General features: G+C 47.9%; 1 protein-coding gene across 3 annotated transcripts in view; it reads left to right on the plus strand.

Moving 5' to 3' along the window:
* Window positions 1-12625: 12625 nt before the first annotated feature.
* Window positions 12626-26771, plus strand: part of ESRRB (estrogen related receptor beta) — a 59656-nt gene continuing 45510 nt past the window's right edge. The window contains exon 1 of one of the 3 annotated variants that reach the window (XM_004371064.3): window positions 12626-13031. In XM_004371064.3, the coding sequence (XP_004371121.1) occupies window positions 12635-13031 (397 nt within the window). In that variant the 5' untranslated portion in view covers window positions 12626-12634. The remainder of the gene's footprint in view (window positions 13032-26771) is intronic. The other 2 variants (XM_023726142.1, XM_004371063.1) reach the window with 2 other exon arrangements.

Raw genomic sequence — 26771 nt, forward strand, 5'->3', positions numbered from 1 at the left:
GATCAAGAACAACTGAGGATACAGTTCTTTAGTCAGGACAGCTTCACAATTAAGCCTGTGCATACTTTGCTTGGGAAACCCTGGTGGTGTAGTGGTTAAGTGCTATGGCTGCTAACCAAAAAGTCAGCAGTTCAAATCCACTAGGTGCTCCTTGGAAACCCTATGGGGCAATTCTACCCTGTCCTATAGGGTCACTATGAGTTGGAATTGACTTGACAGCAAAGGTTGTTTTTTTTTAATACCTTGCTTACTGGTTAATCCGCCCGTGGTAGGGAATCAGGACACTCCCCTGGGTGATGCAAATGGTTTCTGCTTGACGACTAACCTAAAAGTTGGCAGTTTGAACCCACCCAGGGGCACTGAGGTAAAAAGACCTGGAGATCTGTTTCCAAAAAGATTACAGCCAAGAAAACTCTGTGGAGCAGTTCTACTTTGTTACATGGGGTCGCCCTGAGTAGGAATCAACTCAACGGCAACTAACAACGAGAAAAAGAGACATTTTGGGTTGTCACAACCAGGAGGGGGCTGGCAACTGGCATCTAGTGGGTAGAGGCTCACAATTATTGTTATGCTTGAGCCCATTGTTGTAGCCACTGTGTCGATCCATCTCCTGTAGGGTCTTCCTCTTTTTTGCTGACCCTGTACTTTACCAAGCATGATGTCCTTCTCTAGGGACTGATCCTTTCTGACAACATGTCCAAAGTATGTAAGACGTAGTCTCACCATCCTTCCTTCTTAGGAACATTCTGGTTGTACTTCTTCCAAGACACAGGTTAGAAGAGGTTGTCGTTAATGTGGGCTATTAGTTCTGTGGACTAGTTTCTTCCTTGAGCCTTTGGTTCCCTTCATTCTCTTTTGTTCCATGTAAGTACAGGCCAGTAGTTGTATCTTAGATGGCTGCCTGCAAGCTTTTAAGACCCCAGACACTACTCACCAAACTAGGATGTAGAACACTATCTTTATGAATTTTGTTATGCCAATTGACTAAGTTGTTGGGGGCATCTCTTTCTAATCTGCACAGAGTACGTGCCAGCAATGGCCCTTCCTGTGGGCCTGAGCTCAGAACTTTGCTAGTGGACTGGGCCCTCCCAGCTGTCCCCGGCGGCCACTCCTCATCCAGTCTGTCCCCTCCTGGTTGACAGGGTCTCTGTCTTCTCATCATGATGGATGCCACCTAGAAAATCATGGATAAAAAGCCCCGATTGAAAGGCACTAATTACCCATCATTATTTTCCGTGCCGCAATTTGTGTGGAACGAGATTTCCATCAGTTGTCCGAGGTCAGCCTGATTTTGACTAATCTTTCCAATGACAAGATGTTTAATTACCAATTTTTGCCTGATCTCCAGTGGGCGCTGAGGGAGGCAGGCACTCAACTGAAGCCAGTTTGCTGTTGGGTCATTTTGCAGCCATGGGTCCCAGAGGGGCTCCCAAAGGGAGGAAGAGAAAGAGAGTTTGAGGAAAGTATTTCCGATGAAGCCAAATAAAATCCAACCACCACAGGCATATTCCTCAGCCATAAAGAGAAATGAAGTCCTGTTGCATGCTACATGGACGAACCTCGAAAACGTTATGCTGAGGGAAATAAATCAGTCACAAAAGGACAAATATTATATGATCCCACTTATATGAAATATCCAGAATAGGCAAATGTATAGAGACTAAGGTCTATTAGTGGTTACCAGGGGTAGGTTTGAGGGAGGGGAAAAGGAGAACTCAATGCTTAGGTGACACTGAGCTTCTGTTAAGGGGGATGGTACAATTTGGGAACAGATAAGGGTTTCGGCTGAACAACATAATGAACATAATTAATGTCACTGAACTGTACATCTGAAATGTGAAATGTTTTGTTACATATATATCTACCACAGTTAAAAACAAAAAAATTTCAAACGCTGCAGAGAAAGGGGCCGTGGTACCAACATGGCGATGAAGTGTGGCGGGTGGGCGGCTGCCCTGAGTCAGCTCACTTCTCCTGGGCCGTACTCTAACTCACTGTGTCTCTAACCCCCCAGCCAGACTCTCAACCAGCCTGGCCCTTCAGTTAGTAACTTTGAGCAAGTCACACAACTTCTACGGGCTTTGGTTCCATCATCTGAAAAGACAGCAGGGTAGGGAGGAGAATCTCTGAGAAATTCTGACTCGGAATTCCAGCTGGCTTGGTGTGTCTGTCCAGAAAAATGTGTCTATGACTGAAAGCTGAAAGGTATATATGTGCAAGATTTTAGTTATACAGAAATGATTCAAAACACAAAACAAACAAACAAAAAAAAACCCCACCATTTATGAAAACAGGCATTTCAGACCACTTGGGAGAAAGGTCAGTTTGAATTAGTGACATCTGAATTTAGAACAATAAATATATCATGAATGGACCTCAGATGCACAGAATTGGATTAATCGGAAGCCTTGGTTCATGACACTCCTCATCAATGACCTGCTCCCTTCTCCCTCCCTCCCTCCTTCCCTCCTTTCTTCCCTCCCTTTGTCCCCCCTTCCTCTCTCCCTCCCCTCATTCCCTCCCTCCATCCCTCCACCCATCCTTCCCTCCTTCCCCCTTTTCCTCCTTCCTTCCATGTCATAAATAGATAGATAAATAGCTGCCTTGGAGTCAGCTCCGACTTATGGCGACCCTGTGTACAACAGAACAAAATGTTGTCTGGACCTGTGTCATCCTTAGGATCACTGGCATGTTCAAATCGTTTTTGAGGCTACTGTGCCAATCCATCTCATCAAGGGTCTCCCTTGCCCTCGTTGGCCCTCTTCCTCACCAAACACGATGTTCTCTAGGATGGATTCCTTCTGAGGACATGTTCAAAGCAAGCAAGTTAGACAGTGTTCTGTTACGATCCATAAGGTTTTCATTGGCTACTTTTCAGAAGTAGATCACCAGGCCTTTCTTCCTAGTCTGTCTTAATCTGGAAGCACCACTGAAACCTGCCCACCATGTGTGACCCTGCTGGTATTTAAAATACTAGTGGCATAGCTTGCAGCATCCCAGCCACATGCAAACCACCACAAACTGACGGACGGGTGGTGGCCTTCCATGTAATAAAACCAAAACCAAACTAGTTGCCGTCAAGTCGATTCCTACTCATAGCAACCCTATAGGACAGAGTAGAGCTGCCTGCACAGGATTTTCAGGGAGTGGCTGGTGGATTGAAACTGCTGACCTTTTGGTTAGCAGCCGAACTCTAAACTACTGCACCACCAGGGCTCCTTCCATGTAATAAGTACCGTGAGTCCATGTTCCAACAGGAAAGCTGGAGCCTCGACAGCGACTCGCATTTAGCTATATGGTCTTCCCCATCCCGTCCCCCTACTAAAGAATCTGCCTGCCTTCTTTAATTCTATTTTTAAAGGAAGTTTAGCTGTGTTACTTGCAGGTACCTGAGGACTGATTCCCAACAAATAAAACCTTGCTGGAGGATCTGAGGATCTGCTTTAATGGATAGCTCTGGTAGCCCCTGGTTAGCAAATTAATTTTTTAAATGTGCATAAGAGTCCCTCAAGTGTTCAGAAACTATTTTTCTTCTGTAGAGTGGATTCCTGTCTCAGCCTTGTTTGTCCTTTCCATTTGCCTATCCAGCCCGTTTCCCTCCTGGTAAATAGCAGGTTCCTTTAGAAATTATCTGCATTTCTAAATTCAGGGAGCTTGGAGGAGGGAAGGGCTTTGCTGGGTTTAAACACAGGCCAGCCAGCTCCTGGGTTTTCCTGGAGGGATTTCTTGGTAGAATCACAAGAGCAGCCAACATCCACTGAGTGCTTACTTGGGGCCAGCATTGTTGTATGCATTTTACCTGCATCATCTCACTCACAGCCAGAATAGCCCCATGAGGGAGGTGCTATGAGGAAGCCCATTTTACAGATGAGGACTCTGAGACCCAAAGAAGGTGACCTATTTACTCAAAGTCAACAGCTACCAATATATGGTAGTGCTAGTTTGTGTGATGCTAGAGCACAAGCTCTTAACCATCACGTGTCCGGGATGCTTGTTTCTACCCTCACATGTGCGGCCCCAACAGGGAGCCAAAAAGGGCTCTGGGGCAGTTGCTCTGTGTGTGACCCAGACTCCTGCATGTTGTGGGTACATTCTACCCAGTAGAGGAAAAGCAAGCCAGGCCTTAGGCTAGTCAGGCCTGACCTTCCCTCTCTCTTCTAGGAGTGTTTGAACATCACGAAGCTTCTCTCTTGCCTCTGCTTCCCAGTAGGCCACCTTGAGGGGGACAGATCTCTGGGATTCCAGTGTTAGTGTTTATGATCATTTCTTTCTAGTAGCCTGGAATTTCTCTTCTCCTAAGAAGTTCATGGTAAAACAGTTCAGTAATTTGGGTTTCTCAGAACCTCCAAGGTTCTTTTGAAAGGAGAAACAAAATTCCATTGGTCTCGGGGTGGAGAAACCTTTAACCCACGTCATGTGGATGATATACGTCAGAGGGAGGAAGAGCCCATGGTAAACTCAAGTACTCCTGCAGGTGTGGCCCCTCTGAAAAACGGGGCCCCACACTAAGAGGGCCAGGAGCAGAGCCGGTGGGGGTGGGAGGGAGGCCGACTTTAATCAGATGATGGTGAAACTGAGGCTGGGGCAGCTCTAGCTGAGCTCGTTATGCATGGGTCAAAGGGAAAATGATGCCTCCAGGGGCTTTGACCACTGACTATTGCTTTTTTCAAAGGCTGCTTGAATGGGGCATCTGTCCCCTCCTGGTAGAGTTAATAGTCATTGATCGAAGTGGGAACTGTTTTCCAGCCAACTACAGATGATTGACTCTCCTGGAGAGGAGTCACTCATGTCTCCCTCCTCCCCAGAATACAAGCGTCAGCTGCCACCTACCCTCAACCTGAGGCTGCATTCTCTCTGGACACCATCTCAGCCACCCTCCCCACGACCACATCCTAGACCTTAGCGTCAAAGCTCCACTTCTGACATCTTTAAGTCCTAGATTCTCAGGTCCTGACCCAATCTCCATTCCTTCCAGCTTTCCCACTCCTTCTTCCTGCTGTCCCTCAGCCTCCACCTTCTGGAGACTTCCACACTCTTGGCTCCTCTGTTTTCTCTATCCGGTGACTGCATAATTCATTTTGCCCAACCCCAGCTCCCATTCCCTTGTCCACCCCTTTCTCTTGACAGCTAAGTCAGTGCTTCTCAACTGGGGAGACTTTGCCCCCCAGCCACTGCCTAGGGCGTATGTGACAATGTCTGGAGATATTTTCGGCTGTCACATCTGGGCAGAGGGGCGTTACTGGCATCTAGTGGGTAGAGGCTAGGGATGCTGCTAAACATCTTACAGTGCACAGAGCAGCCCCACAACCAACAATTATCTGACCCCCAATGTCAACAGTGCTGCATTTGAGAAACTCAAGCTCCCCGTGAGCTGTGGTCCCTGCACAGTGAGCTAAGGTGGCCCTGATTTCTGCTCTCCTCTCCACCTACGGTGGTTGTTTCAGACTTTCTTCCTTTTTCTAGACCTCCTGTCCTCTGGCGCTCAACCTTCACTTCCTGCATCTCCCACTTGAGCTGAGGGGGGTGTGGGAGGTGAGGAGGGGTCTCCCCTCGTTCATTTCCCCCCTCTGCCACCTACACACTTCCCATCTGCATATCCCATCTTCCCTCCCCTTCTTATTGCACTTTAGATTCCTTTCACACCCCTACTGGGTCCCCCAACTCCATCAGGCATCCCAGTGGTCCTCACATGTAATGCCCACAAGAATCACAACTGGGGAGCTTTATTTTTTTTTTTTTAAAAAAAAGGCCAATTTCTGAGTCCCACCTGCAAGGATGCATGTTTGGAATATGACTGGGGTGGGTCAGGTCCAGGAAGCTACCTGTTCAACAAGCACCTCAGCCAAGTCGGGTGAAGGTTGAACTACAATTTGAGAATAACTGACTTATTTATATTTTTTTCTTCAATCTTTCCATCTTGGTTTGCTTGTTACCATCAGCATTTAAAATAGAGTGACTGTATAATTCACTACTCACTTTGGAGAGAGAAAGGGGAGCTACTGGTAAAGATCCTGGGTTAGTGGGTAGGACCAGGATTGCCCAGGCAAAACTGGAAAGTAAGGTTACTGTAATTTTTAAATACCTTAAATTCCTTCCATTCTTAAACTACACACCTCCTCCCCATTAAAGAAGCCAACAAAACTGACAGTAACACCAAAAACATTCCTTTTCCACTCCCATATCTTCTAGATCGCCCAAGTCCAGGGCAGGCGGCCAGAGCGTACCTTGTGGATGGTGCTGCCTGGAGGGCAAACGAGACACCCACCCTCTCTCCTCTACCCTCCAGGCTAAACTTCTTGAAAGAATTGTCTGCACTTACCATCTCTCCTGGCCACTGCAGCATGGCTTCCATCCCCACCACTGCTCTGGTGAAGGCCACCAGTGACCTCCTGGCTGCTCAATGCAGTGGACAGTTAAAACGAACCATTTGCTGCCAAGTTCATGCCAACTCATGGCAACTCCACGTGTTGTAGTAGAACTGTGCTCCATGGGATTTTCAATGGCTGATTTTTTGGAAGAGGATTGCTAGGTCTTTCTTCTGAGATGACTTTGGGTGGACTCCAGGTGGACTCCAACCTCCAACCTGCCAGTTAGCAGCCAAGTGAGTTAACTTTTTGCACCACCCAGGGACTTCAGTGGTCACTTACCCCTTCTTATTTCACCTGACCTTGTAACCGCGTGTAACCTGTTGCCTGCCCTCCTTTGAGATATGGTCTCCTCATCGCATTTCAGAGTGCTTCTTGGAGGTGAGGATGGAGAGACTTCATCTCACGTGCTTTGGACATGTTATCAGGAGGGATCAGTCCCTGGAGAAGGTTATCATGCTTGGTAAAGTAGAGGGTCAGGGAAAACGAGGAAGACCCTCAACGAGATGGATTGACACAGTGGCTGCAACAATGGGCTCAAACATAGCAAGGATTGTGAGGATGGCGCAGGACCGGGCAGTATTTTGTTCTGTTGTTCATGGGGTCACTATGAGCTGGAACTGACTCAACAGCACCTCACAACAACAATATCACATTTCTAAGGCGTGTTCTGTTTTTAGCCTCCTCCAATGAAGAGAATGCCTCTGGCCACTTTTCCCTTTTGTTGGCTTCCTTTTCCCCTGTTATTCTTTTAAATTTTGCCTTTGAATGAATGAATGATAATGTCCCGGAGGTCAAGTACAGATAGAGGGAGTGGGCAGAGGGAAGGTTTCCAGAGGGTCTGGGGTCTTCGGCAGCTCTCCTCCTGCCTGCTGAACAAAGAGCCAGGCAGTGCAGAAGGACCCTGTGTCCCCTCTCCCCTCCCTCTGAGAGTTCTCTACTGTCACACATTATGGTCAGAAATGACAGTGACGAAGGAAGGTCCCAGGGTTTGGAGGTCCTGGGACAGTCAGACATTGTCTAGCTAGGGGCAGGTAGGTAGGGCCTGCATTCTTAGAGGACTGTAAGGAGGAAGCCTCTGCCACAGCAGCTCTTCCTGAGGCCTCACTCATATCAGAGAGAGCTTGGATCTGCAGATTGACAGCCCCAGTTTGAATCTTAGCTTCTCCTACCACTCAGGTGGCCTGGGACAAACTCTGAGCTTCAACTTTTCTCTTCTGTAAAATAGAGATAACAATGTCTAGCAGAAAGCTCATGAGGATTAAATAAGAGGGTACCAAGAAAAGGGTTGGGCATGTGACTGGCACTTGATAAATGGTCACTAGTATTGCCCAGCCTCATGAACAAAGGGGCAGCCGGGCAGCTCCTGAGAATGGAAAGACAAGCGGAAGACCCTGGAAGGAAATTTCAACACAGAAAAAAATTGTGACCTCGTGGGGGATCTTCATATGTTGATATGACTGAATGAATGAATAAATGAAGCAAGTACCAAAAGGACACATCAGAGGAGTGCCCACACTTCCGCCTTTGGCTCTCTGCACACTTGTGTGTGTTTAATGTCTGTCAATCTTATAAAAGTACCAGCTTTTTAGGGACACAGGCTATGCCTGTCCTCTTACCTTTATCTGGCCAGTACTTGGCACATTGTTGCTGTTATTAGTTGCTGTTATGGATTGAATTGTGTCCTCCAAAAATATGTATTGTAAATCCCAACCTCTATGCCTGTGGTTATAATCCCATTTGGGAACTGGTTGTCTTTGTTATGTTAATGAAGCAGGATTAGTGCAGGGTGGTGTATCTTGAGTCAATCTCTTTCGAGATATAAAAGAGATTAAATGCAAGCTAGCAAGCAGAGATGGAGTAAGATAGTTGGCAAGACTCATGGAGCTCTCCAAGGAACCAGGAAGCAGAAGCTAAAGAGACAAGTACCTAACTTCAGAGCTGACACAGCCTTCCCCTAGAGCCAGCACTCTGAATTTGGACTTAAATCTTCCTGAACTGTAAGAAAATAAACTTCTGTTTGTTCAAGCCAACCACTTGTGGTATTTCTGTCATAGCAGCACTAGACAGCTGAGACAGTTGCCATTGAGTTGGCTCTGGCTCATGGCCACCTTACGTGTAACAGAGGGAAACATTGCCCAGTCCTGTGCCATCTTCATGGTAGTTGGTATGTTTGAATCTATTGTTGTGTCTCTGGTGTCAATCCATCTCACTGAGGGTTTCCCTCGTTTTTGTTGCTCCTCTACTTTACCAAACATGATGTCCTTTTCTAGCGATTGGTCTTTCCCAATGACGTATCCAAAATAAGCAAGACCAAGTCTCACCACCCTCTCTTCTAAGGAGCATTCTGGTTGTATTTCTTCTAAGACTGATTTGTTCATTCTCTTGGCAGGCCACAGTATGTTCAATATTCTTCGTCAACACTACAGTTCGAATGCATCCGTTCTTCTTCTGTTTCGTTTTTTCATTGTCCAGCTTTCCCATGCAGATTATGTGATTGAAAAGACCATAAGTTGGGTCAGTTGCACCTTAGTCATCAGAGTGACATCTTGGCTTTTTAAAACTTTAAAGAGGTCTTTTGCATCGGATTTACCCAATGCAATATGTCGATTTCTTGATTGCTACTTCCGTGGACATTGATTGTTGCCCTAAAATATGCGTTGACTATCCCCAGAAGAGATATTCTGGTGGGCCCAAAATAAGGGTCACAAAGATGATATGGAAACAAGAAGCTGAAGGAATGATGTCGTTAGACACCCCTCAGCTGGGACCGGGTCACCAAGTCAGCAGCAAGCTCCCCCTGCCAGAGCTGACTGAGCCACGGTCAGGCTTGCCTCCGTCTCAGCCCCTGGGTCTTTGGCCAGGGGCTGGGGGCAAGGCACAGCTTGTCTACAAGACCCCTGTAGCATGCTTTGTGTTATTCTCCTCAGTCAAGAAAGAGACGGGCAGGAATGGGAAACCAAGGCTTGGGGACAGAACCTCGTGTCCCTTAGGGTCGGCTTAGCTGTGAGGCTGGGGGAAAACAGTTGGCAAAATTATGGCCTGCTCTCTCTGGGAGTGGCTGTGGGGCTTCCCATCTGTGTCCCTCAGGGCAAATTCTTCTAGTATGCCCCCTCCTTCACATAAAGATTTTATGTCCCCTCCTTCAAATCTTGGTTTGAAGGAGGGGGCATATAATACAATCTTACTAAAGAGCAGCTGCAGTAATCATTGTTTATGTCAAGTGTCTCTTCGAAAATCTCTGTAGCTCTCCTGAGCCTGGGGGAAGGGTGGAGATGGAAGATCTGGGGTCTGGGAGCTGTCTGACCCAGCAACACTTATCCCAGCAGTTCTGGGCTGGTCCTGTGAATAGCAGAGTCTAGAACAGCAAGCCAAAACAAAACACAAAAACAAAAACCAGTTCCTACTCATGGAGACCCCCATGTGTGTCCGACTACAACTGTAGCAACTGTGTTCCATAGGGTTTTCAATGGCTGAGTTTTCAGAAGTAAAGTAAATCACCAGACATTTCTTCTGAAACTCCTTCAATGGACTTGAACCTCCAATGTTTTGGTTAGCAGGCCAGCACGTTAGTGGTATGCACCACCCAGGGACTCCAAAGCAACAAGCAGCAGGGGATTAAAAATGAAAGTGCATCTGGTCAGTTCTCCTCTTCCAGTCCTGGAAGGGCCTTCTGGGGAGGAAATCCAGAAAAGCACTCATTCTTGCTCTGTTAAATTTGCCTCTGCATTATGTTCTGCCAGGCCACTGGGAGAACACTGGCATTTCCAAGCGGACACACCAAGGCTCTGGTGGTTTGAGGGAAGGAGGGTGGCAGTGTGGAGCTCGGGGTACTGACAGGGCACCAGCTAGAGATGTAAAAGGGGCCAGAGGAGACCCTCAAGTGGGGGACCCTCTGCCAGTGCAAGGCTGTCTGGAGTTGGAGCTTGTAGGAGAGGTATCTTAGAGGACGAGGGAACATTCAATTCAGAACAGAAGAGACTTGAGGGCCATGGCCTGTATCTTCAAACACTGCATTCCAGTAGATTATAAACTTCTTGAGAGTAGGAGCCTTATATGTATCTTTTATCTTTGTATACAAAACACCCAGCTCAGTCTCTGGTAGAGAGTCCATGCTCAATAAATGACTTTGTTAAATGAATGAATGAAACCTTTGCAGGGCTGACAGGGGAGAGGGGTGCAAATATGTTCTGGGTGACCCCAAGGACCAGAACTTGGACCAATGGGTGAGAGCTCCAGGGGAAGAGAAAAAAAGGAAAACAGCTTCTTGTTAGAACTGTCTAAACCAAACCAAACCCCTTGCTGCCAAGTCGATTCTGACTCATGGCGCCCACTAGTGTTACAGAGTAGAACTCCTCCATAGAGTTTTCTTGGCTGTAATCTTTACAGAAGCAGATTGACAACCTTTTTTCTGCAGTGCCAGTGGGTAGTTTCGAACTGCCAACCTTTAGGTTAGTAGATGAATGTGAACTGTTTGCATCTATAGGACAATAAATTCTCTGTCACTGGACACGTTCAAGTGTAGATGGGATGACCGCTTGGGAGGTATATTAACTATGAAATCATTCCTGGAACCAGGGACTTTGGAGGCGCCTCCCCATGATAAGATTCCAGACATATTTTGTGGTATTGGTTTGTGGCCAAGTTTGTGTTGTGGAGGTGGGCTTTGAGGGTGTGATAAAGCAGCCTCTTCCACAGGTGGTTACTCACAAAACAAGGGAATATCATGCAGTGTTACTGCTACCTCTGAGTAATGTTGGAGGTAGGGCTGCTCCTCCTCTGGGCCCTCGAGCACTGACACCCTCCCAGCCATGAGTTATCTTTCTATTCATGGGGCTGTACTCCTTGGGTGGTGCAAAGGGTTAACACCCTCTGCTGCTAACAAAAAGGCTGGAGGTTTGAGTGTGCCCAGAGGTATCTTGGAAGAAAGGTCTGGCAATCTACTGATAAATCAGTCATTGAAAACCTTATGGAGCACAGTTCTACTCTGATGCACATGGGGTTGCCATGAATCAGAGTTGACTGGTTTTACCATTCCTCTCTCTAGCCCTTTGCAGTTCTCCAAGATCTTTCCCTCTTTCCTTTCACCTGCTCCTTAGGCACAGGCATTATCAACTGTTTACTCCACAGAAGAGTCTCAGAGAGTGAAGCAACCTACTCAGGTCCTGTGTCTGACACCAGATCCCAGTCCTGGATGGCCCCAGGGATCTTGAGTGTGGTCTGCAGCTGGGGCTGAGTTTTCTGAAACACATCACTTGACCTCCCTGCTGTGAGCTCATCTTGGCCTTTCTTTCCCATGCTGTGAGGGACAGGTCCCCTCCCTTCATCCTAGGAGGCAGTGTGTGGGAGGGTCACACCCTTGCTGGCTTTCTCACCCACCCAGCATGGTTCTGGGAGGAGGGGCTTTCATTTATGGAAATCACTTTATTCCTTCTTGCAGTGTCCCTGCCATATTGGTTGGCTCCCTTTACTGTGTGAATGAGGTAGCCAGGGCTTGGAGAGGTTAAGAAACATGCGGGGGGAAAGCACAAGGTTAGGGTTGAGAGGCTCCCCCATGATGCCTGATGGAGGTGAGGTGGCCTCTTGAAGGGGAGGTGGAGTGGGCCTGTGGAAGCTGGCCTGCTCAGGGGCCAGGAAGGGGATTGAGAAAGAGGGTCTAGGAGCCACCCTCCATGTCTGCCCTATCTTTCCAAGCCTGGGCCAGAGATAAAACCCAGAGGGCAGCCAGAAACTGCCCTTCTTGCCTTGGCCAGGTTACTTGGCATCTCTGGTCCCAGTTTCAGTGATGGTGGGTTTGGAGGGGAAGCTCCAAACTCAGGTTTACCAGATGCCCCAGTGGGCACCCCATCGTGAATGATGGATACCATGAAATGAGTTATCAAGCCATTGTGAGATCCCAAGCCCGGCACATCAGAAGTGTTAAATTGTAGCCACCATGTATTATTGCTATGCTGGAAGGTTGGCCAAATATTTTGGCTGAATAAAGAGTTACCATCTTGTGTCTCTCAAGCCAGCAATTCTCAAAGTGCTGGGATGCCTAATCTGGTTTATTGATCAACACATAGTTTCTTTAATGACTCTGAAGGTTCTGAAGGTAATGCCAGAAACTTCTTTAGGGCCGTGCTCTTTTGTGACCCATTGGCTTTCTCAGCCATCATTTTATCCCATCAAGGCCTTAGCATAGAGCCCCTCCCCGCCCAAAGCCACACCCACCGCACCCTCCTCAGAACTCACTCCTCCGCCTCTGTGTCTACAGGCTGCTGAACAGAATGTCCACGGACGACCGGCACCTGGGCTCCAGCTGCGGCTCCTTTATCAAGACTGAGCCGTCTAGCCCGTCCTCGGGCATCGATGCCCTCAGCCACCACAGCCCCAGTGGCTCGTCCGACGCCAGCGGCGGCTTTGGCATGGCACTGGGCACACATGCCAACGGCCTGGACTCGCCACCTATGTTTGCGGGCGCGGGTCTGGGAGGCACCCCGTGTCGCAAGAGCTACGAGGACTGTGCCAGCGGCATCATGGAGGACTCGGCCATCAAGTGCGAGTACATGCTCAACGCCATCCCCAAGCGCCTCTGCCTCGTGTGCGGGGACATTGCCTCTGGCTACCACTACGGCGTGGCCTCCTGCGAGGCCTGCAAGGCCTTCTTCAAGAGGACAATCCAAGGTGCGTGGTGGGTGGTGCTGGCCTCGGCGCTGGGGTGTGGGTGGGGTGCCCCAGCCTGCCCTTTTAACGGGAGGCCCAGTTGGTTCCCGTGAGCTGCCAGGTCTGGGCGCCATTGGAGCAGAGCTTCGAAGGGCCTCTTTTCTGTCTCTCAGGGTTTCTTTTTCTGGCATCCTGGACAAGGACTCTGACTGCAAGACTGTTGTTGAAACTGACACGTACCCCCGCAGTTACCCCACGCATGCAGCCCATACCCACCCAAAGAAAACCCACACAAATGCGTCACCACGTGTGTGCCTCTCACCGGTGTGGGGAACGCTGTCGAATATGCCCCCTCAAAAGGCTTATTTTGGGGAAAGAATTTCCTTGAGGGCTCACTTCCCAGTCCCAGTTTGGGCGGGTTTCTAGGCCTTTTCAAGTGCATATGCATATAAGCTGAGTCGGGTTTTGAAGGGAATGTGGTTGGCTGCTCTTTCAATGGGTTCTAGAACGCATCCTTCTGATAGAGGCTCAAAAGAGCCCTGGCGGTGCCCTCTGTAAAGTCATCTCTGGGTTAGTTGAGGACAATGATGGGTCGGACTTCACTGGCTGGTGTCAAGTGCATGGCACAAAGAGACTGCTCTGCACATGGCAGCTATAATACTTATTGCATTGGCCATACCAGAGCACTTGCTTCATTCATTCAGGCAGGTAGTTACAAGCATCTACTGACAGCCACGCATCGTTCTAGGTTCCGGTGATCAGCAGTGAGCAAAACAGACAATCCCTGCTCATGCAGTTTTCATCCCTTTGGGACAGAAACTGCAAACTAGGCAGGGGAAAACCCAGGGACACCTGTCCTACTCCCTGCCCAGACTCCCTTGGTTCAGGGCCCTGTCTGGCTGTCCGGAGAGTGACCCTCCTTTTCCCTCCTTCTCTACCTCTCATTTGGAAGAGGCAGCTGAGCTTCCCTGGGATGATTCTTAGTTTAATTCATTCAACAAACATTTACTTGCTTACATGTCTTCAGTTGATAATCTATTTATTAAATTAATTGAGGGCGTTAGGATTGGACATGTTTCCCATTCTGTATGTTGAGGTGGTGGAGTATAGTGGCTAATCACCTGAGTTCTTGGGCCAGACAACTTAGCAGTTACCTTATAGCTGAATAACCTTGGGCGTGCTGCCTTAGCTTCTCTCTATGCTTCAGTTTCCTCATCTGTAAAGTGAGATGATATTGCCCCTGGTTCCCATAGAGCAGTTAACAGGAATTAAGTGAATTAACATATATAAAGCTCTTAGACTGTTGCCTGGCACCCAGTGAGTGCTAAATGAATGTTTGCAATCATTATTTTATTTTATAATTTAAGACAAATTATTTTACTAAAACAACAGACATATAATTTATCTACAGAGCAAGCTGTTGTAATCTACATACTATTTCGACCTAACAGGATTTAAATTATTTTAGCTATTTAGTTATAAATAATATTTATTTTTAAAATAAACCCTTAAATGAAAATAAACATGGTGAAAAATCAAAAGTGCAGAAGAGTTAACAGCAAAAACCAAGTTTTCTTACAACTCCCGGACCCTGGTTCCCTGTACTCTCCCCAGAAGGAGCCACGTTACCCATTTCTTTCAGCAGATATTTACTGAACACCTGTATCAAGCACTGTACTAGCCTCCAGGACATAAAAATGAATTGCTTTTTAAAGAGAGAATCACATTTTCGTCTGTCTACCTTGTTCTTAAAAGAACTGGGGAATTCTGAATCAAATTTTCTGAAAACAGAGGCTGACATAGACTCAGAAACCCTACTGCACCCGCGGCAGAGGCCTAGGTACTGGAATGTTCTCAGCAAGTCAGGAGCCGCATGAAGGGTTTGTAAATAATCTTAATTACTTGCTACCACGAATAGGATAATGATCTCTTCGTAGAAGTCAAAAGACAAACAGCAGCATTTAGTGCAATGAGAGCTGGACTGCTTCCATCGCTTCTCTTTCTCACAAGAAAGGGTCCATGTTTATAACCAGAAAGAGGTTTGTAGTTAAGCAGGGAAAAGCAAACTCTAAGGGTGACTGATTGCTTCGGTCATATTATCAACTCCTTGGTTTTATTCTAACACAGGTTTTGTTATTGTTGATTTTGAACATGATAGTTGTAGAAAATTTGGAAAAATAGGAAAGATTTTAAGAAAAAAGAATGGCTATGCTGACAATCATTGAACAATTCCTGAGATAAGCTAGAACTGAGTCCCTGCTCCGTGTAAGATTGTTGTTGTCAGGTGCCTGTTCCAACTTATAGCGAGTCCATGTGACAGAGCAGAGCTTCCCCCATAGGGTTTTCTAGGCTGTAATGTTTACAAGAGTAAATCACCAGGTCTTTCTGCCTTGGAGCCACTGAGTGCGTACGAACCACCAACCTTTCAGATAGCAGCGGAGTGCTTAACCATTGTGCCACCAGGGCTCCTCCGAGTAAAATAATGGAGGGGAAACAGGGAAGGAGGTACCTGCCCTTAAGGAGCAAAATCGAACGTTTAGTGCACACAGAGTCAGCAGGCACAGTACTAGGTCCCAGACCAGAGTGCAGTCTCCTAAATACCTACTCAATTAAAGGGAATATTCAGGCTATTTTTAAAAGTCCAATAACTTAGACCCAGGGCCTTTGGTCATGGAATGATTCATTCACAAATAGACGCAAATTCTCGAGACTAGGAAAGCTTTGAAAACCTTGCCAGCTTCACACCCCACCTCACTCCTTAGCCCACTTCAGGCTGCTCAATTCAGAGGTTGTACCAGGATGGCAAAGGAGCCCTGGTGGTGCAGAGGTTAAGCTCTAGGCTGATAACCAAAAGGTTGGTGGTTCGAACCCACCCAGTGGCTCCATGGGAGAAAAGACTTGGTGATCTGCTCGCATAAAGACTACAGCCTAGGAAACCTTATAGGGCAGTTCTGCTCTATCATATGGACTCGCTATGAGTCGGAATCAACTGGACAGCACCTAACAACACCACCAATGTGGGAAGAAATTTTGCAGAAACGAGGATGTTGCAATAGACAGAGAGGAAGCACTGGAACAGTCATTCCTTGTCTACAAACATTTATTGAGCACTCACTGTATGCTGATCTGTGCTAGGTGCTAGCACCATGGGGGGGGGGTGAGAAGGAGGGAGGCAAATACAGGCCACCACCTGTTTTTATAAAGCAAGATTTAGTGGAAACCAGCCTCACCTATCGTTTACATATCTATGGCTGCTTTGGTGCTAGAGAGTTGAGTAGTTGTCACCAAGACCATCTGGCCTGCAAAGCCTGGAACATTTACTCTCTGGTCCTTTACAGAAACAGTTTACCTTTCCCTGCACTGCAGCATCCAAGATGCTGTCCCCCTGCCCTCATGGGGCTTCTTTCTGACCAGCCGCTCACAGCGCACTGTAAGTGTTTGTTACAACTCTGCCCAGTTCTCTGCTCTGAAAGGGAGTTTGTTGTCAGTGCTGAGGGCTGTGTGCTAGCCCAGAATAGATGAGCTCAGAGATAGACAAAGGCATCTTCCTGAAGGGACAGAAGCCTCCCTGGCAATGGAGATAACCCTCAACCAGACTGAATTTACTAGCATATCAAAAGGAAAAAATGTGTCCAGTCAACAAGAATTGGTCAGCCCTGGAGCATAGAAAAAGAAAGCAAACTTGAGTGAAGGCCTCCTCCCTAAGAAAAAGGAGTCTTAGCCAATGAACTTAGCCTGATGCAATTAAGCATTAAATTTATCTGATTAAGGTCTTTCTGATTATGATCTAGTTCCCCTGTAGGTCTCCTGCAGGGAGAGAACTTACTAGTTCGGCAGACTGTGCATGGCAGAGCAATTCCTAGGCTTATACATCAGGCTTCTGGCTTTGGGCAATGTGAGTTTATCCCTGAGAGATGGAATCCCTTTCTGTGGCTCGCAAAGTCAGGATTCTGGATCATAGGGCTGGGTGCTGGATTTGGGACTGTGATACCGACCCCCAAGTAAAGAATACCACATGAAGTTGCCATTTGGGGAACAGGCTGGTGGCTTTTTCCAAGCTAGACCACAAACCTTGACGCTACCACCCTGCCTCTCATTCTCAGCAATGACCTCATCTCCTATTTCATTGAGAAACTAGAAGCCCTCAGAAATCCCTCAGCTCTTTGCCACCAAACCTACCCACACTCTCCCACATCTGTGAGTATTGATTCCACTGATATTTATTGCTACCCATTCATTCACTGCTGGAAGAGACGTCTTCCTACCCCTGACTCAGCTCTTCTCACCTTTGAAACCCATCTTCTCCCGCCTGCCTGGAGACCCTCTTACTGATTATTTCTTCCCCTTTATCCTCCCTTTCTCACTCTCTACAGTCTCTTTCCTTCCATCAGCATTTAATATCTCTGGTCTCTCCAATGATTCAGTGGTAGAATTCTCACCTTTCATTTAGGAGACCTGGGTTCGATTCCCAGTCAATGCACCTCATGCTTAGCTACCATTTGTCTGTCAGTGAAGACTTGCATGTTGCTATGATGCTGAACAGGTTTCAGCAGCGCTTCCAGACTAAGACAGACAAGGAAGACAGGGCTGGTGATCTACTTCTGAAAATCAGCCATTGAAAACTCAGTGGATCACAATGGTCTGATCATGGGGATGGTGCAGGACCGGACAGCGTTTCCTTCTGTTGTGCCTGGCGTCGCCATGAGTTGGGGGCCAAGTCCAGGGCAGCTAACATTTGAGCTTATGTAGTAGTTATTCAGTTTTTGGGTGAACTTGTATTGAGTACCAGGCATTGTGAGCTGGAGATAGATAAGTAGCCCTTTATGCATTTTGGAGGTGGTAGTAGCAGACAGTCCACATGATAACAAATAAAGAAGCATAATGTCTGATGCTGATGGGTGCTATAAGGATAAAAACCACTGATATAAGACCAAAGATGATGGGGCGGGGGGGGGGGCGTCTCCTGCATGAAAAGTGAGAATTCTACCACTGAATCATTGGAGAGACTAGAGGTATTAAATCCTGATGGAAGGAAGGAGACTGTAAAGAGTGAGAAGAGGGGATAAAGGAGAGGAAATAATCAGTAAGCGGGGCGATCTCATGTAGATGGAGTGGTTAGAAAGGCCGTGCTGAGAGGGGGACAGTTGAGCTAAGTCAAAGCATATAAAGAAGTCCTGGAACGGCACTCCAGACAGAAGACTGTCTCAGCAAGTGTTTCAGAACCAGAAAGAGGCCCAGTGTGGCTGAGTGATGACAGCAAAGTGGAAGGAGCTGGGGCTGGCGAGGTCAGTGATGCCTTGGGGCCATGGTGAGTGCAGCAGGTGGATTTCCATCTAGGTGAAATGGAAGCCATTGGGAATAAAGGCTGGATGGTTGTGAGGGACGGTGCCGAGGCTCCTCTCCCCTGGCACCCGGCGCATGGCCAACGCTGAAGGTGACTAGGCGGCCTCTTGAGTAGCTCCCAGGTCTGTAACTTAAGACGGGGAGGAGAAGACGAGAAAGAGGTCCTGGCACCTGCCTCCTCTGTTCACCGGGGGCCCAGATGTAGGCTGGGAAGGAGACTCTGAGGAGAGAGAGGGCTGAGGATGATTGATGGCTTATCCCTGGCTTGGACCTCTTCCAGGCCTTTTGTCACGGAGAACAGGATCCCAGGGGGGCACAGGCACTGGTGCAGAGACAAAGCCTTGGAGTGGGCAGGAGTCAGCAGAGATGCTGGTCCGCAAGCTGCCACTCACTAACCCACTGACCTTGGGCAGGGACTTTGGTTCTCTGGCCTCAGTTTTCTCACCTATGCAAAAAGAGTCAATTCAACCTACAAAACGTTTACTATGGCAGAGCTCTCAGGGAATGAAGGAAGAAAAGCCACAATTCCTCTTTTTCCGAGGCATGCATAATGCAGGGGGAAGTACCCTAAGGCCACAGCCAGGGTGTGTCCGCACGTGGTCTGTGACCAGGTGGGATACAGAGCCCAGGCTCCCCTCTCATAGGTTCTGAGAGCAGGAGGGTTTCACAGAGGAAAGAAGATGGAAGCAGGAGTTGAAGGTGAGCCTGGTTGGCAGAAAGACAAGTATGAACAAGGACCCAGCTCAGTCGTAGGTGATAGGCCGGAAAAGCCAGCTGGAGCTAGATTACAGAGGGCTTCAGGGGCTGGGCTCAGGAAAAGGGTGGAGTAATATTTAAGATTTGGGGGCTTAGTAACCTGGCTTAGGAGTCCCTGAGTGGCACAAATGGTTAAGCACTCGACTACCAATTGAAAGGTTGGTGATTTGAACCCACCCAGAGGCACCTTGGAAGAAAGGCCTGGTGATCTGCTTCCAAAAGGTCACAACCTTGAAAACCCTATGGAGTGCAGTTCTGCTCTAAAACACATGGGATCACCATGAGTCAGAATTGACTTGATGGCAACTTTTTTTTTTTTAAACTGACTTAGAATCCAACTTTACACTTGTTCAGTAACATTGCGTTAGTAAATATTTCTTGCTCCAGAGTGTTATTGCAAGAATTCAAGGAGACAGCGCATGTATAGTATTTAGCTTAGTGCGTGGTATATGGTAACCATGAAATAAATATTATTTATCCTTGTCGGCAGGAAGCCATTGAAGGTTTTTGAGCAAGGAATTAATCAGATCTCCTTTTAGCAAGATGCTGTTGTTAGGTGCCCTTGGGTCGGTTCTACTCATAGAGACCCCATGTGACAGAGGAGAACTGTCCCACAGGGTTTTCTTGGCTGTAATCTTTACATAACAGATTGCCAGGTCATTCTCCTTCAGAGCCGCTAGGTGGGTTCAAACCACCAGCCTTTCGGTTAGCAGTTAGGCACTTAACCATTTCGGCCACCAGGGCTCCTATAGCAAGATAGTTCTGGCAACGATAGGGAAGGTGGTCTGGGAGCAGGAAAGTCTGGGGTGAGGGTTAGGAGTTAGGGGGACCAGTTAGGAGGCAATTTTAACAGTCCGGTTAAGGGAACTAATTAAAAGTCCAGTTAAGGGCATCCAAACCAGGACACTGTTAACCAGTTAAAAACAACAACTAGTTGCCATCAAGTAGATTCCCACTCATGGTGACCCCATGTATGTCAAAGTAGAACTCTGCTCCATAGCGTTTTCAATGACTGATTTTTTAGAAGCAGATTGCCAGACTTCTCTTCTGAGGTGACTCTGGGTGGACTTGAACCACCAACCTTGCAGCTAGCAGCCAAATTCATTAACTCTTTGCACCACCCAGGGAATCCAAGAGAGTGATCCAAAACCCAAACCAAATCCATTGCTGTCGAGTCGATTCCAACTCATAGCGACCCTATAGGACAGAGTAGAACTGCCCCATAGAGTTTCCAAGGAGCAGCTGGTGGATTCAAGCTGCCAACCTTTTGGTTAGCAGCCGAACTCTTAACCACTGCGTGACCAGGGTTTCCAGGACAGTGACAGAAGGGTAAAAAGGCGAGGTAAGGTTAGAGAAGCTTCTGAAAGTGGATTCGGTATTAGAGGGGCATAATTCTTGGCTTGTGGAGACGGAGAGAAGGAAGACAGATTGCTAATTTAGACTGCTGGGAAGATGATGAAGCCATAAGGGAAAAGAAACCTAGAAGGGAGAATTTTGCCAGGGTGGAAGGACGAGGTTGGGATAGTGGATAATGTTTTGGACACCTTGAGTTTGGTCGGTTCACAGGACTTACTCTGTTGAGCTGGAAGCTGGGGCTAGAGGCCAGGAGTGGAATCTGAGTGATGTTTTGGGTCTACGTACTGAGATCTTCTAGGGCAGTGGTTCTCAAAGTGTGGTCCCCCGACCAGAAGTTATGGCTTCACCTTGGAGCTGGTTAGAAATGCAGATTTTGGGCCCCACTCCTTCCTCTCGGGGCATTGGGGCCCAGCATCTGCTTTGACAAGCCCTCCAGGTGAGCCTGATGCTTGCTCAAGTTCGAGAACCTGGGAAGGCAGTACTAGAGAAAGCTCTTCGAAGGACAGGGGAAAAGGCGCAGGGAGGAGGGACCCTGGTGAAAGGAAAGGGACAAGAGGAGCCTTCAAAGGAGACTGAGCAGCACCCTATTCATCAGTTCCAAGATGCACATTCTCCCCACTTACCGTGTCCCAGTTAGTCTGCATGTCACAGTTACTGTTGAACAGGCAGCAGCTGTACTGTGGTTGTCGTTGCCCTCATATGCACATCATATGCAGAACAACATCGGAGCGCTTTCCTTAAGAAACACGGCATCATCAACCCCCTTGTTAGCAGACAGGAAGACACCATGGGAAAAAAAAATGAAAATGATGACTTTGATCAAAAATTGATTCAGGAGAGTCAGACTCCGACTGAGAAGAAGTTTTAGCAGCATCTGAAGCCATTTGTTTTTCTTATATTTTCTGTTTCATGTATGCACAAGAATAAGGTCCAGTGCTATGTGATCAAGTCTAAATAAATCTATAAGAGTTCTTTTAGGAGAATAAAATGAAAATGCTAGTGACAAGGGAACACGGTCATAGTTTAGTTGATGGTGTTTTTTTCTTTCTTTCTTGGAGGTGCATCAAATAATGGTGCATCTTACCATCGAAAGCATCTTGGATCTGATGAATATAGAAGTAGTCAGAGATGTTGCATGAGTCCCTGCAGAGAAAAGGGAGATGAAATCTAACAGGGGAGTCAGTTTAAGAAGGTGGTTATTGGCGTCTGCTGCTTTAGGAAGGACCAGGAGGAGGAGGACCAAGAGGTCCAATTCGGTGGGTCACTAATGCAAAATTTTAGAATTTTTTGGGAGAGGGAGGTTCTTGCTTTCAATTCGTTCACTTTAATCCATCCAACAGATATTTAATCATCCGCCAGGCACTGTGTTTGAGATAAAAAAATGAAGGACATTGCAGTCTCTGTCCCCAGTAAGCACCCAGTTCAGTCAGAACAGCATGCAAAATCCTGTTTACGGAACAACTGATTGCGGGAATCCCTGGGTGGTACAAGGGGTTAACGCACTCGGCTGCTAATGGAAAGATTAGAGGTTCAAGTCGACCCAGAGGCACCTCAGAAGAAAGGCCTGACTCAAACCTCTAACCTTTCCCTTAGCAGCTGAGACTATTAACTGTTTATGCCACCCAGGGACTCCCTGCGATATTCAGTCATCTTATTATGAGCCTCTGCCTTCCCTCTGCCCTCAGCTGAGCCCAGGGTTCCTGACTCGAGAACCACACTTACTCATTTTCTCCAGAGATTAAATCAGCTTCCTCGTGTGTGGGTTGTGGAGGGAACTAGGTGGCCACGTGGAAGTGGGAGTGGGGATCTGGACAGCTAGCCCTCCTTAAATACATACTTTCCACAAATTCCCCTTCTTTCAGCTCCATGCCCACTTGCACTCCCTCTTTGCTCTGTCTTGGAGTCTTCAGTGCCTGAGGCCTTCTGATCAGGGTTCTGAAGTACAAATGACTTATTTATCTGTATCCCCCTTTTTAGCCACTTAAGTTTCTACTTCCTCCATTTTTCTGAGACAGTTAACATCGTGTGCTGTCATTTAAGGACCTTTGGGGAGGTCAAGTAGACAGACACATGGGTTCAATGTGCCATGATGAGCCAGAAGTCCATTGAAGAGTTTTGCACAGGAACATTATTAAGGTAACTTTAGGGGTGGTGTGGGAGGTCCCTGAGGGGCACAAATGGTTTGCATTGAGCTACTAACCATTTGCATTGGGCAAATCTGCTGCAAAAGACCCTGAATTTCAAGTGTTAAAAAGCAAAGCTGTCACTTTGAGGACTAAGGTGCACCTGACCCAACCCATGGTATTTTCAATCGCCTAATATGCGTGTGGAAGCTGGACAATGAATAAAGAAGACCAAAGAAGAATTGATGCCTTTGAATTATGGTGTCGGCGAAGAATATTGAATATACCATGGACTGCCAGAAGAACGAACAAATCTGTCTTGGAAGAAGTACAGCCAGAATGTTTCTTAGAAGCAAGGATGGCAAGACTTCATCTCACCAACTTTGGACATGTTATCAGGAGGGACTAGTCCCTGAAGAAGGTCATCATGCTTGGTAAAGTAGAGGATCAGCAAAAAAAGAGGAAGACCCTCAACGAGATGGATTGACACAGTGGCTGCAACAATGGACACAAACATAGCAACGATTGTGAAGATGGTGCAGGACTGGGCAGTGTTTCATTCTGTTGTACATGGGGTTGCTATGAGTCAGAACCAACCTGTCGGCATTTAACAACAGCACTAACGAAAAGGTTGGCCTTTTACTTCACCCAGTGGTGCTGCAGAAGAAAAGCCTGGTGATCTACTTCCATAAGATTACAGAAACCTTTGAAAACCTATGGAGCCTTGGTGGTGCAGTGGTTAAGAGCTTGGCTGCTAAACAAAAGTGGGCAGTTCAAAGCCACCAGCCGATCCTTGGAAACCCTATGGAGCAGTCCTATAGGGTCTCTGTGAATCGGAATCAACTTGATGGCAATGAGTTGGTTTTTTTTTTTTTGGGGTTTTGAAAACCTATGGAGCAGTTCTACTCTGTAACACATGGGGTCGCCATGAGTCAGAATTGACTCGACAGCAATGAGTTTGGTTGGTTTTTTAATTTTGTGAAGGAGCAGTGTGAGAGCATTCTCAGCTTTCATGCAGGAGACCTGGGTTTGATTCCTACTCAATGCACCTCAAGTGCAGCCACCACCTATCTGTCAGCGGAGGCTTGCCTGTTGCTATGATGCTGAACAGGTTTCAGCAGAGCTTCCAGACTAAGACAGACTAGGAAGAAAGGCCTAGAGATCTGTTTCCAAAAATCAGCCAATGAAAACCCTATGGATCACAATTGTCCCACCTCGTTGTGCATGGGGTTGCTGTGAGTTGGGGGCCGACTCAATGGCAGCCGACAACAACAACAGCGGCAGTGTGTGTGTGGGTGGGGGGCAGATTCAAAAGGGAAAGGAGACAAGAGGAGGCCTAATGTATTATAGTTGAGGTAAGGCATGAGAAGTATTGGAACTAGGAGCATGGCAGAAGGGGAAGGAGGCAGGAAATGTCAAGGAAGTAGAATGAAAAGGATCTTAGGAGTAGAGGAGAAGGAGGAAACCAGATGCCACCTTAGTGTCTGACTTAGGCAGTAGGGTGGCTACTGGTCCCTTCCCTGAGTAAGGAATACAGTGAGAGGAGCAGGTTGGGTGAGGATGAGTCCAGTTTGAGAAAGTGTGAGGAACCAAGGGAACCGGGTAGAGATACCCAGCAGCCAGGTGGATCTCAGGCCGTGAAGCACAGGCAGTGGGTGGGTCTTGCTGCAGACCGTGGCCAAGTCCATGACTGCTCAGGCCAGTGGCACCGATGAGATCATCCAGCCAGCAGCAAAGGAGGAGGGAAGGATGGAAACCTGAGGACAGCGAGGGCCACGGAGATGAAAGGGACAGTCGGTGTCTTTAGGAGTGAGATAAAGAGGAAAGCATAACCAAATGAGTGCCAGCCCAGCCCTTTCACACCAACAGCTTCAAATGGTGACCGTGCAGGCTCAGGTGTTAACCAGCAAGCAGCCTTGTTGCTTGAGACCAGATTCCAGTCCTCTCTCTGAGCCTACAAATTCCTCAAGAGCTGTTTTTATCTAAGCTCGGCAACCCCCATCCCTGAGCCCCAGGCCAGGGCTGCCTGCTCCCCTGCAGCTGTTTGTAGACAACTGATGAGGATGCCCTGGGATTTCCTTCTCCTGGGACAGCCCGGGATCAAAGAGAGTTGGTGAAGGGCAGGGAGCTCGCCACAGAGTCACCCTCTTGGATCCTCTCCTCTCTGTGTAGATTTCCCCTTCACCTTATGAAGGTTGGGTTCTGGGCCTTTCTGCCTTCTTCTCGCAGACCCAGCCACCAACTCTGAGGTCTAACTATGGGAAACAGATCTTCGTGTTTGTAATGTCAGAATGGGTGGTGCACCTCGGGTCTGACACCTAGAATTGACTTATCCTCGTGTCCTCTGGCTGGCTGTTCCCAGGCAGCCCTGCCCGGTTGTAAAACCAAGCATGGTGACCTTGATGTTACTAAGCCCTTCATGTGCTTTCTGTCACTGAATCCACACAACCCTATGAGATGGGCATGTACTGTACCCATTTTACAGATGAGGAAACTGAGGCTCAGATAGGTTAGGTGACCTGCCCAAAGTCTATATGGGACATATTTCCAGGTTAGAACCCTGAATTTATGATAGCCCTTAGCTATGTCCATGTCCTGTGAGAGCCCACCCCCAAACCTGCCACACCTCAGCTGGTGTGTGTATTAGTGTTCAGGTATGTGTGTGTGTGTTTGCATCACACATGCCCCCTCCCTGCTCCTGAGCTCTCCTAGGCTGCCCTCAAGAGACCACAGGAATTCTGATGAATTAATCTCATCACTTTATCGAGGAGGCACTTACAGAAATTACACAGCAAGGCCACCAGCCTGGCCTTGCTGGCAGCCAGCCGCTGGGGCCATAAAACAAATTGAAAGGAAGAAAAATAAATAAATAAAATTAGAACTCGGTCTCTCTCTCTCTCTGTCTCTCTGTCTCTCTCTCTCTCTCTGTCTGTCTCTCTCTCTCTCTCACACACACACACACACACATGGGTACAATCCCAAAGGGTCAAGAACACTGCTGGCGCTCTTGCTGTTAGCACTCAGTGCCCTTGTTCCGGGGAGAGCGCTGGTGCCAAGTCCACAGACGCGGGTTGACCCCTGCTCTGAGCAGCAGCCCTGCAGAGCTGTGGCTCCATCCTCCTTCCTGGGCATGACAGGCAGGCTGGGAAGCTTGGACCAGGACACATGAGAAGTTTGTGCCGTGCGGTCGGCATCCAAGGCGGCATGAGTGACGATAGCCTGGGAACGAGGGGCCAGGAAGGGCCCTATAGCTCCCTCGCCAGCGGCTCAGAGCAGAGACTTGGGCTGGACCGCCAGGGTGCAAGTCGCTGCTCTGCCGCTGCCTCACCTTTCTCACCTGTTAGATGGAGGAAAGTATAGTTACCTCCAGGGTTGTGGGGAAAATTAAAGATTCAGTACATGTAAAGCAGAACCGTAGCCGCTTTATAACAGGCACCCAGTCAGTCTTGATCTTAATGTCTTGAGCATCTGTTGTTAGTTGCTGTCAAGTTGATTCTGACTCATAGTGACCCACGTGTGCAGGGTAGAAGTGCTCCATAGGGTTTTCAAGGCTATGACCTATCAGAAGTAGATTGCCAGGCCTGTCTGTGCAGGCGTCTCTGGGTGGGTTCGAACTGCCAGCCTTTTGGCTGGTAGTCAGGTGCTTAATCATTTGTGCCGCCCAGGAGCTTCTATAGACCTGTATATATTGACTAGTAAAGCAGTTGCCATTAAGTCAGCTGTGACTCATAGCAAACCCATGTGTGTCAGAGTAGAACTGTGCTCCATATGGTTTTCAAGGCTGCGGTCTTTCAGAAGCAGATTACCAGGCCTGTCTTCCAAGGTGCCTCTGGGTGGGTACGAACCACCAACCTTTCAGCTAGTAGTAGAGTGCTTAACTGTTTGCAGCTCACCTGTTGCCCAAGACCAGATTTCAGTCCTTCCTCTGAGCCCATAAGTTCCCCCAAGAGTTGTTTAAGCTTGGCAACCCCCATCCCTGAGCCCAGGCGAGAGCTGCCCACTCCTCTGCAGCTGTTTGTGGACAGCTGGTGAGGATGCTTCTGGGATTTCCTTTTCCTAGGACAGCCTGGGATCAAAGAGAGTTGACAGATGACGATGAGCTTGCCACAGAGTCACCCTCCTTAATGTATTGAGCATCTACTGTGCCCCACCCACTTGGAACACAGAGAGCAGCCAGTGTAGG

Source organism: Trichechus manatus, unplaced genomic scaffold (assembly GCF_000243295.1).
Source record: "Trichechus manatus latirostris isolate Lorelei unplaced genomic scaffold, TriManLat1.0 scaffold00010, whole genome shotgun sequence".
NCBI lineage: Eukaryota > Metazoa > Chordata > Mammalia > Sirenia > Trichechidae > Trichechus > Trichechus manatus.